At 35.2% G+C, this 12319-nt stretch overlaps 1 protein-coding gene across 3 annotated transcripts; it reads right to left on the reverse strand.

Moving 5' to 3' along the window:
• Positions 1-542: 542 nt before the first annotated feature.
• On the reverse strand, positions 543-11903 carry LOC131037318 (triose phosphate/phosphate translocator, chloroplastic). Of its 3 annotated transcripts, none has more exons than XM_057969421.2 (13): positions 11769-11903; positions 11089-11489; positions 10860-10931; positions 3721-3786; positions 3361-3439; positions 3125-3245; positions 2435-2530; positions 2185-2297; positions 1916-1993; positions 1620-1736; positions 1365-1464; positions 1087-1187; positions 543-989 (listed from the first exon to the last, which is right to left on the reverse strand). In XM_057969421.2, the coding sequence occupies exons 2-13, from the start codon at positions 11466-11468 to the stop codon at positions 963-965; spliced, it is 1350 nt and encodes a 449-aa protein (XP_057825404.2). In that variant the 5' UTR covers positions 11469-11489; positions 11769-11903; the 3' UTR covers positions 543-962. The 3 variants fall into 3 exon arrangements, with proteins under 3 accessions (XP_057825404.2, XP_057825401.2, XP_057825402.2); XM_057969418.2 differs by having other exon boundaries at positions 11680-11885; XM_057969419.2 differs by having other exon boundaries at positions 11669-11821.
• Between the last annotated feature and the right edge of the window lie 416 nt (positions 11904-12319).

Genomic DNA, 12319 nt, shown 5'->3' on the forward strand with positions numbered 1-12319 from the left:
TTACTTCTTAACGTTTTACAATTTTATCTATCCAGCCCAGAATAACGGTCACAATTTAAAAGCGAGGGAAAAAAAAAATACAATGTAACAAAAAGGGTTAAAAAAATCTAATGATATGCAATGAGAGAAGCCAACTTCAATCCATAACATGAATCAATAAATTAACATCATACCAACTTTAACATATAAACCCATGCATTGAAGGATTCCAATAACAAGCAGAGCATTGTAATCACCTCAAAATAAGACATGCACTTCATGACTCTAAATTGTCTTCCGTGGAGCTAAAATTCACTAATCACAAATACAAGGTCCCACCTCCAAAACAAAAACTAAACTGAACAAATTCCTTTTACAAATAATTTATTATCAGCCAAGATTTGTGCACTAAAAAATACTGAAAGAAATAAAACCATCCATGCAAGAAAAGGCTGTAAATTACAGTGTTCTGCTACATCGCCCGTAGAGGATTTGTAGAATATCCATTATGAAGTAAATGCAAAACTTGTACCTTTCAACAATAAAGGCATTTCACAAAGACATTAAGATTCTAATCAGATTTAAGAGGAGCATCGTGTACCTTAGTGATTTCACCAAAATAGGAGCAGTGAAAAGCCAAAAAATTATTCCACATTTAAGGAAAAGAACGAAGAAATTGTCATCACCAAGCAAGCCTTCATTTCCCATGATATTATTGGAAAAGGGAAACAATTTCTTACCAGACATAGGATATCGCTGTTTGCAACAGCAGAATACTTGCAAAACAAAAATTGTATATTTCTCATTGACTTTCATAGCAAAATGGATTTAAACGGACAAAGACAAATGACTTGCTCAAAATTATGAAATTCCGCTTACTCAATACAACCTTTCCAGCATATAACACAGCTTAAACTGATGCAGGTAAGATCAGTTGGCATGCCCTTAACATCCAATTAATAGTCGTCAAATAAACACGCTTTCTATGCAGCTTTTTGTGCACTAGCGTTCTGTATAATTACAACAAACACACAAAAGAAACATTAGGGACACAAGTTGTAAAATTCTAAACAAGTATTAAAAGATTTCAGAGGAAGCAGCACTTGCCCTTTTTTCTTCTTCCAGTTTTGCCTTAATGAATGAATAGATAGCCACACCGGCAATTGCAATTGATGTTCCAATGGCAGTTTGAGTTGAAATCCTATTACCTGTAATCAAGGCAAATACCAATATATAGAGTTGATTTCCAAAAACTTGATATGATGTAGCATTTATAATGGAATTCAAACACCTCTTGGATATTGCCAAAAAAATTACCAACTTATCAAGACATAAGCACGACACATATAAAGCTACAATTTCAAATTCTGATAGATAAAACATACCAAACACAATGATTGAAAAACCAATCACAAACACCCGCTTCAACACATTGCCAACTGCATGGGTGAGTGGTGCAACACGCTCCAAGGTATTTGTGGCCAGCTGCAATGAACACAAACAAATGTGCTAACAATTGTTACCAATTTCATGAAGGGAAAGATCAATTTAGGTGGAGGGAGTTTCAAAAAAGTGAAAAACATATTTCAAGTATCAGTGTAGTATTATGTTAATGGAAACACAATTGCTACACAAAATACCTGATTATATAGATGATAGAACATTCCAACCCAGAAAAGGTCAGAAAGGAACTTGACAAGACCAACTTTAGCAATTCCGTCCGCAAAACCATGCTGCATCAATTTAGGTCCTTCAATCTACAAAATAAAAGGAATTAGCATTTTTTTGTCAGTCACAACAAACACATGCTAACACAGAGCACAACCAATCAGCTTCTTGAAAAGCTTTCCCTGCACAGAGCATTTCTCTGAATTGTACAGCTATTTGTTTTGAAGATTTTACAGAGACTATGAAATAAAGAACAAGAGGAACTTACAAGAATGGCTGGTGGAAGACAAAAGAACAATGCAATGATTGAAATATATGCATACACATTTGTGCTGTCCATGCCAGTCTGCAAATAGAGCATGCCAAGAAAAAACATATGCCAATGCCAATCAGAAAATTAAAGAAAGCTAAAATATAAGGCAAAGCATAATAGTCACAATAGTGGCAAGGCTATAACGTCTGAAAATAACTAATATATAGCTGAATTAAACATGGATTTTTCAGATATAAGTTATAACAAAGCAAATCATGTCATACCATAGCTTTCTTTGAGTATACGCTTCTATATGTGAAAGCAATGTTTGAAATCATTGCACTGATGAAACCAGTCCAATTGAAGGACAGCTCAGTCAGCGATGCCATGGATACACCTGCATTTGGAAGAAACAATATTATTAATATATTTTAAGAGCTTCCTTAAAAAACAGCAACTGTCATTGAAGTCAACAAAATCGGTATCTTAGCTACAAAACCATAATAACTGATGAACCATTGTCTCAGTTCTTACCAATCACGACAGGGGTCAAAGATAACCACAGTGTAAAAGGAATCTGTTGTCCAAGAACAAATTGAGAAGCAGCAGCATTGAAGAAAGGTTCCAAAGCTGGACAACAAAAAGACTTAGTTACTCAGAATAATATGAACATATTAAAATAAAGAATTCAATAGAAAAATTATGACAACAAAAAGAAAGATGCAATGAATATTTGAAAGGACAGATTGGTAGATGAACTAATTAGTTTCATATCAGACCCTACACAAAATAGACTACTTGGCACAACACCACAAAAATAGCCTTAGAACACAATATACATCTCAGCAAATAATTTCTAAGCATCATATGCAATGCACACATTAATGAGGAAAGTGGAGGAACAAACTATCTCAAAAAATAGAGAAGGGTCAAATGTTGAACACTTAAAAGAATAGATGTCATTACAAACTTCTGAGCTTTGATGATATACATTTTGATGTACCTAGTGCAAAAGCTACTAACAAATATGAATCCGTGCAGAAAGAACCTACTAGCATTGGTTCTTATATAACTGATGCCTAGCTTTAGAACAAGGAGTTTCAACATAATTTTTTCTGAAATTAGAATTCTCTCAACATATTTGTAGTTTCAAGAAAATGAATATTAGGAAATACTCGCCAGGGATCTTCAAAAATCAGTCCCTATGCAAATTATGAACTTTACCTTTGATGGTGTGTGTGAAAGATACAGCAACAGTTGCAAAGGAGACATTTGTCATCACATGACCCAGTGCATGACAGGCAGCTACAGGCGTCAACAGCAACAAGAGCTCTTTGTTAATTGGCTGTTAACAAATTGACAGAGTTTTGTCAGTGATTGCCATAATTAGCAAACAACATTCTTCTATGGGTGATAATAATTATATACTAGAAAAACCACTTCAATGAAAGAAAACTCACTGCACGTTTTGGCAGACCAACCGACCACGAGACTAAGCAGTACGCCACACCCACTATAAGATGTATAACGGACACGAAACTACCAACACAAATCCCATAAACTATTAGATTTAAGAACCTTCTCATCGACTCAATTTTATACGGAGCACAAAGGTCTCAAAACATTATCACGTCTTAAAATTTCTCACTTTAGCCAATTAACAATGTCTAGCGGCAGAATTTATTTGACTCTATTGCACACAAAAAAAATTATCACTCTGCAAAGAAAACAAGACTCGTGCACCACCGGCTAATAATTCCAAATATCTTTTCATAAGTGCTAATTTCAAATAGAAAGATATATAGAGACAGAAAACTTACTAGGGATATGGGAAGTAGTTGTAGATCTTCTTGTTTAAGATGTTAAAAATAACATTTAAAAAATACCTGCAACAAATCATAAATGAGAATGTAAAACATGTGGCTGAATAATCATATTTTAAAAGTTTCATAGACATCATCCAAAAGAAAAACTACCAGACAGATCAGAGCACAAAGCTTCACACTCTGAAATCTGCATAATGTAAGATAAAAAAAAAAACAGGCCTGAAATTATGATTAAATCTCCACCCCGAATTTGAGATATTTTGGATTGTAGTCATATTTATCATGCCGAATATTCTTGAAAAATAAAATAGTTGACCTTTCATGGAGTCAAAAAATCGTTCAGTGCCAAAAGGCAAGACTCGTGGAATCATATCACAAGCAATAAATAATACCTTTAACAGTAGATGTAAGCAGTATGAACTGAAAGATAATGATTATGAAACTCTGGCATCACAACAAAAAACTTGGCAGAAGCCAAAGGCTATGATTTGATGTCTCAACTCCCAAATTGGCACATAAGTGAAGCATTTAAAGCCCCAGGCTTCTTGCCCAATTCTATGGATATAAATTCATTATCTCATATTCAAAAGATTGACAACTGGTGGTAAGAGTTTTTAGCAGGAATGGCAGTAAGGGATGTGGTGTTTGGCTCCTTACTACGATGGAGTTAGACTTATATGGGACCACTACCCTGAATAATCAATCCCTAGTTAAGATCAAGGAATATGGAGGTTCTGGTATTTTATTTATAGAGTTGTATTATTTGGAGTTTAGTTCCAAACTTCCCAATGGTTTGAATTGTCCCAGAATGGAGCCCGATGGCCCCGATCTTTATAGTGCTTCTTGGCATGAGGTATATTTGGCAATCATGGTTTGTGTACCTAGGTAAACAAGTTTTTATTTCTTCAACCACCAAGCACATGCACATTAATGTTAGGTTGGGGTCCCATGGATGGGGGCTTCCTAAAAAATAGAGCTGGAGTGCTGAAATTTTTTAGGAATATTTTAAAGTTGCAGGTCCCATGAATTTTGTAGTGCAGTTCAGCTTAAAAGTTTAAGCTCCAAAATTTAAGGAAGCTGGTAGTCTCATGAATTCTGATGCTGGTCTTCTATACTCTGTGCAATGTTAATGCAGTGTATTATACTGAGGTAAAATCAAGTTAAAAAAAATTCATTTTCCCTCGAACAAAAATTCTAAGGAGAATCTAAGTTTATATGATTGATGACTGACAAATAAAATTCTTAAGTTGGAAGGGCAATTTCTAGCCCCACCCCATTTTCACCTGCTCAAATATGGAGGCCTAATAAGTAGGATTTCCTATTTTCCAGAAAAGATACCAAATAATCCTGTAGCAAAAAAAATCATGGGACCTCCTGTTCCTGAAAAATAGAAGCTTAAGCCCCCCATGTGACCCTAGCCTTATACATTTTGTATTTTTGTGTTAATAAACGATTTCTTCTGCTTGTTCCGATTTGTGTGCACTGAGAAAGCACCTATACCATGTGGCCATGTTTTGCATACAATGTACATACATAGATATGACGTGACATAACATGAATTTTAAGTCTTTTAGAGGCCAAATTGGTTGTTTTACCAAACAAAATGCATTTCCTCATTTAAAAAGTTGTTTCTAAAGTCATGCAATTCAAAAAACATTTTCCAAACTTTGTTTGATTGTCCTAATGGGTATTCAGTTTTGAATATACGTATACAGCCAGAAAATTCCCACATGTAAAGGGAGCTTTCTTTATATATGTGTGTGGGGCTGTCAAACAAAAGCAGAGTTGCATGATCCCATGGTACACATAAGAAACAACCTGTAAAAAAAGACACAAAATTGCAATAGATGATGAACATGCAAGGAAATATTAGGACCACTTTTACAATCTTCTTGCGTCAATAAATGCATTCATAGCACAAGCCACCAATCGCCAAGGAACATAAAAGTATTATGTAAAAACATCTTTAAGAGGGTGCAGGTTGATAATTGATCCTGGGCAATCCATGGTTAGGAAGAGTATTTCATCTGTCTCCTTAGATTTGTGTTCAAACTTCATTCGGAGCCCCACAGGGATCAGGATCAGCCATTATGGTGTAGCTTTTGTCATCATTTTCAGGTTGAACAGTAGAAATGAGGCAGAAGGGACAGTCTTCTTAGTGGCATACGGCCCAAAAATGAGATTGTAAGATCAACTCTTAATCAAGTATAATGAACTCAACTTTAACCGTTTTGGGGCCTGACTTTGATATTAGGTATGACATTGTCCACAAGGAAAACTAATTTTTCATAAAAGTCAACTGTAAGAGATCTGACCAACTCCAAGGGTTGAATTTCCTCATTGGCATTAAGTTTGGAGCAGCCACTTCATCAACCATGCAACGCTCTATGCCATAATATTATAATGAATGTTTCTATGCAAATAAGGAAATATAATTGAGCATGAAGAATGTCAAGGTTAGAAAGAGACCATTGCAAACATGAGAGGTATGAAGAAACTCAGGTGTGTTGTCCCTAAAGAAGTCTCCTTGGCAAGGCCAAGTTCGTCGAGAATGAAAACTCTGGTTCAAAGAAATATACACTTGAACCCAAAAGGGAGAATTTCTGGAAGAGAGAGAAAGCAATTTCTCAATGACCATACACACATAGCCAGGCATATGGCAGAATAGTCTATTGAAATTCGAAATGACTTTGGGGTTAGTAGACAACAAGGGTTATATGAAGGTCTCTGCTCCGTTCGACATTTCAAAACCCGTTATATGAAGGTCCCTGCTCCATTCAACATTTCAAAATTGAGTAGTAACAAGCTATTCATACTTGTCATCATTATCAAAGTTTCCTGTGTCAATGGCTCCAATGAGTTTGGTATCTCTGCAATTGGACTAATCCTTAAGAATCAAAAACATATTCAAAATCAGAAAGATGGGAATATAAAAAAGGTAACAGGTGCCCTTTTTCCATTAAGTAAACCTTAGTCAATGATATGAGTAATATTTGGATGGATTAAAATCAGATATTCACTTTTCTTTCCATCTGTATCCTTCTTAGTTCCCTTTATGGTGATAGCATCAACCACGCAAGATACTCTCACAGTGAGAAGATGATCCATATTAGAGTGGAGGATTTCCAATACTGGCATGGATTTCAAATGCTTCAAGTTTAAGACATCCCTACAAAACTTCTTCATGAGATGTGGATCCATGTTTGTGTACCTCAAGGTGGATTTCACATTTTCAGAGGTGAGTGAGCATGTAAAAGAGTTAGGCATCCTTTGCCTAAAAGAATGAATAGCCACATTCTAACAAAAAAAGTGACAAACAAATTCAAAATTAGACTCATTTTATCTTATGTCATGTTGGTGAGAGGTTGGATGCCTAAGTTAAATGGTCTAGCAACATCTAAAAAAGGTACGAAAACCTAAACATGCCATTTCATATGCATCAACACGTTTAGAAGGACCCTTCCTTACGAATAACAGTGAATTTTGGAAGCTCAAAGAGAGACTAGGAATCAAAATATCCATTACCTAGTGAGCCAAGGGATTCCTACGGTAATCTGTATAAGGTTGCTTTGGCCATGGGATGTATCTACAACTCACATGAATAGCTACCACTTCCTAGAAGTGAATCATTAAAAGGGCCACAAAATGATTAGCCATGTCATCATGGTATTCATCCTAGTGTTAAGGTTCTCAATGAGAGGAATTTCTAAGATGATTTCTCTAGGCTTCCCTACACTTGAGTGCTGTGCGGGTATATCCCTACACTCTCTATGATGAAGAATTTATTCTCTAATGCCTCGAGGAAAGGATCTCCTATTGCAACAAGACAAAAATGTGCCCTATGATCTCTAAGCTCTCTGAATTAAGCTTTCCAAAATGATAAAAATATTCTCCTTCATAGGTGGGGACAGCTGTAGAACATAGCAAAGGAGTGAGGCTCTTATAATAAAAATTTAAATTATAATCCTTAGGGTGTTATCTATACTTGCAGATTCTAGGTTATTTTCTTTGTGGAGAGGGGTCTTCTTAAGCTTTCTAGGAGGAGTGGAGATACATCACAATGGCTGGGAGACAAGTGAAAAGCATTTTGATTTGAATGGATGATAAAATTGTCATTGACATGGGAACACCTAAACTCACCACCAAGCTTGGGCAATTTCTTATTCATTCTAAATATGCTTCAATGCATGGAACCCATGACTTCTCAACATGCCTCCCTCATCAAGGTTTTTGCCTTATTCCTTCTCCAAGGGCTTGGTCCCTTGGAGGAGAAGGGAGAAGTGGGGCTGACTCAAATGGAGGAAGATCAGCTCACTCAAAAAGATGAAAGAAAGTGGAGAAGTATCTAGTGAGGGGATTGGTATAGTAGATCATTGCCATGTCTTTTGTCCCAATGAGGCAAAATGTTGGTTCTCAATCTCAAATTAACCCCTTGGATTAGGTTTCCTGCATTTAGTAGCTTTAAGATCTCCTTCCTTAGTCATCTTGACACCCTCACCATTGAGGCAACAAGAAATCAATTCAACAAGGTCACAATGAATGCCAAGCATCTAGTGTCGATCTAAAACCGCTTCAACTCCTCCATTGGTTCTTTAGATACATCCATCCTTAATCCATTGTCGCACAAGATTCACATCATGGAATATGATAATATTACTATTCCACCTTGATTAAATCCTAACAATTCAAACTATGAAAATTGAATCTCTATATCTACAAGAACTATTGCCCCTAGCATTGTCCAATGTGGAAAGAAAAATAATCTAGCCTCAAAGATGTAGAGGAATGACAAAAGGACAAGTGCCATTGAATGAAAGGGATTGAGAGAGGGAGGTAAAAGAACAAACAAGAAGAGCTTCTACGCAACAATGAGGTAGCAAAGGAAAAAGTACCTAAACATCTTCCAATTGTCATTCCAAGCATACTGAGGTCATAAAGATAGCAAGTTGGAAAAGATCTTGCCCTCTCCACAACATGTTCCTTTTAAAACAAACCATGCAATAATTTATTCAAGTTCTAGAACACTGGATTGAGGGTATATGAGTCTTGATCCCCACTCCCAAGAGGATGCCTTCAAAATTAGAAATTCACCATCGCCCTCTCTCCTTAATCGACTCATTTCCTTTACAAACAATGGGTAAAAACTTAAGAATCCACTTTGATTTATTGATGAAAGGAAGCAAGGTGTGTGGAAAAAGCTTCCTACACTAATTCAAAGGTTTGAATATATGAACTCGTGGCCAGACTCTACTCTTTTGACAAGGCCAATATTTGGCACCATATCAACAACTTTTATTTGTAACCTCTTAAAATGACTGAACAAGACCTCCAACTCGGTCATAAGGACACAAATGTCCACCATAATTTGAATAAGACATCAATACCAATAGAGCTTGTAGGAATGTTGTAAAGCTTGTTGACAATAGCTTGAGAGAACATAATAGAGATTCAAACAACATTAACATGCCTTGTTTAATTGCTTAAAATATTAAATAATGCAAGGGCAACTCTCTTGAACAAACAGTTGACGAACTTGCTATAGGTAACACAAAGAAAACTATCATACGAACCAGAATATAAATAGCATTTTTTAATTTTAACACCGGCTAAATACTTTTCATTAACCATGTCTTTCAGCAGAGCTCTTCCAAAACAAATAGCTTCTCTCAAGCCACAGAAACCTGAATTAGTTAAAAATTATATGACAATTAGTAATTAAACTGTTTTGGAGATTCACCCAATATTCTCTAAAATTTTGAAAAGCACACATCATACTGTCAATAATTTCTTAAAAATGCTCAGTGTTCATAATTTTTTTTTTCACTCATTTCCTTTTTTTGCTTTAATGTGCTGCTTCATATATAGCAATTACTAAATTGGTTCCTCAATTTCTATATAAGTTGGAGCCAGAAGCTTTTTTTTCCATTCACATATTCTATATACTCACAAGTGTGAATGTGTATCCAGATACATCCATATACACAAAAAATATATAACACAAAAATGTGCAAAATTTGTATTTTGTTTGTTTTATATTTAAAAATATATGACATTAAATATAAATGTATTTGTATTTTGTTTGTTTTATATTTAAAAATATATGACATCACATATAAATGTATTTATATATGAATGTCAATATTCACATGTATGTATTAATCAATGTGTTGACTCGTCGAAATCTTGGGAAAACTGCTTTGTGGCTCGGCCTCAGCGTAAAAACTAGTCAAAACCACCGATTCTCAAGTCTAGGCTGTAGACTCGCAAATCCTGACTCAAACTCCGATCCAATAGTCCTCACTGATCAACGCTATGGAATTTACATATAGCCACATGTGATATTTACATGTAAAATTTTAAATTTAAATGCATTAATAGATTTAAATATGTATATAGTTACGCATACATAAATTTCTGAAAAATATACCATGCAGTTGGATCCAAAAAATTATAAAATACCATTCATAAATTTATGATTTATAAATATAAATATTTGACTGTAAATTGTATGCATACATATACATTAAAAAATACTGCCCAATTGAATTCAGAATCTCAAAAAGCCTACAAATCTACCATTACCTTTACCTTTATATATGATCATGCCCAACTATGTAAACACGCATCTATGCAGATCTATGTATATTATTGTGTGTGCGCATACGTACTGTAACAGGAAAGGTGTGACTTCCTAGTCTTCACTAGTTCTCGTGTTCAATAAAGAGAATGAGAAACTGTTACTTGTAAAAAAAACCCATATGCTAAATATGTTATATTTTCATTTTTCAATTCTTCCATATTTTAGTATCAGATACGCACAGAAACCATCACAGTTTCTTATCCTTTACCTTGAAAAATATGTTACAGATGAATATCTCTTCCAAGAATTCAGAGTTTACATTTCAATGTTTGATATAATGTATGATAATCACTGATCGGTAACACTCACTATTTAATTACTGTAAAGGTATATTTTTAAAACGCTATACTACAATATCACTCTACTGTTATTTTATTGTTTCACAAATCTAGCAACAACAATTTACATTTATTAATTTAACTGAATTAGAAGGAAACGTAATAAATGGCTGAAATTTTATATTTCGGTAACGGGTTTGAGAATTGGTACTTACCACATAAAAAAGAAAAAGCCGGTAACCAACGCAGGATACTTTTCACCAAAACTTTGTGGGGGCTTCTGTATCCTGCGCCAATAAATAAATGCCTTTAGACAAATTATTATTTCCGACAGATAAAATTTAAAAACTAAAAAATTCAAACAAAAGCCTCAAAATTCGGCCGGAAAAATAGCGAAACTTGGATTCTAAAAATCTTTTGATCTAATAAGCAAGAAAAACAGACCCTGAGGGAATCGAAATTTCATCTCCTTCGGCATCGGCAGCTGCGGCACGACACACGGTAGATTTCCCGACAGGGCGATTCCTGAGAGGCAAAAAGGAGCCATTCAATCCGATCGGCTTTACATCAGTACATTCCGACTGAGGTGGAATAGCTGTCAGTGTGAGAAACGGCCGGGATTCGACACGGTGTCTCTTCACAACAAGCCCCGCAAAGCCACTGCTGGTTAACTTGAGCGGGGAAAAGGAAGGAATTCTGCTTCTGAGCGGCTTAACAAATGCGGTTGAAATACGGGCAGAATCCACTTTAGGGTTTGAAAATCCAACAAGGTTTTGCTGCAGACAAGATACACGGATCGACGCCATTGCCGTCGCAGATGCCATTTCGATAACACTCTTCAAATACTACAAAACAATCAAGAAAAGGAAATCAAATCCTGAACACAAAAATGGATTCAAAGAGGATATTCTGAACACATTCAACTCCTGGGCCAGAGAAGATTCAAACCAAAACTTTCTAAGGACTTAAAAGTAAAATTTATCGTTTTTTGCTCCGATTCAAAATGCTAAGTCTGTGTTAAAACCTTGATAGTACCAGATTTAAGGGCGAGTTCCTGCAATGCGTCTACTCCGCTTAAGAATTTCTTACAGCATATTCAGTATAATAAGAAGCAGATACTATACCGCTATTTTCAAAACCGCTTATGGGAACGGCCTTTCCAAAACCGCCTTATACAAGGAAGACGAGATCACTCCCCCCTTTTTTTGAGGGTTCCACCACACATTAATTAAATATTGTGTGCGACGAGGAAAATAAATAAATATTGAAATTGTCGGTTATATAGTTTATTGGAGAAATAATATTATTTTTTCCGTTTCATTTACGACCCTAATGGATGGGGATATTCCGCATGGTGTCATTCATGTGGTGGACAGATTAGAAATTAATACATTTTTGTCTCTATTATAGTCAACTATAGTTAAATTTGCCCCTACTGAACTTTTTAATGGAATAATCGGTTACATAGATAGTTGATCTCTTTTTATATGGTCAAGTAGATATCTTGTTTAAAAGTCATCTTTTGGTTAAGTTGTTATAACTATCATTCTAACTTTATTTTAGGTCAAATTGGACACCCTAATAAAAAGTATGTTAATGTGGCATCATATTCGATGATTTGGACTTGAAACCTAAATTATAAGTAAGGAACTTGCCAAATAAGCTACTATTAAAT

This window comes from Cryptomeria japonica, chromosome 3 (genome assembly GCF_030272615.1).
Source record: "Cryptomeria japonica chromosome 3, Sugi_1.0, whole genome shotgun sequence".
Taxonomy (NCBI): Eukaryota; Viridiplantae; Streptophyta; class Pinopsida; order Cupressales; family Cupressaceae; genus Cryptomeria; species Cryptomeria japonica.

Coding starts and splice junctions, on each gene's coding strand:
- LOC131037318 (XM_057969421.2), bottom strand. CDS start 11,468: ATGGCATCTGCGACGGCAATGGCGTCGATCCGTGTATCTTGTCTGCAG. Junction 2,531..3,124: donor TTTCACACACACCATCAAAG/GTAAAGTTCATA, acceptor TTTGTTGTCCAG/CTTTGGAACCTTTCTTCAAT. Junction 1,994..2,184: donor TATACTCAAAGAAAGCTATG/GTATGACATGAT, acceptor CTCTATTTGCAG/ACTGGCATGGACAGCACAAA.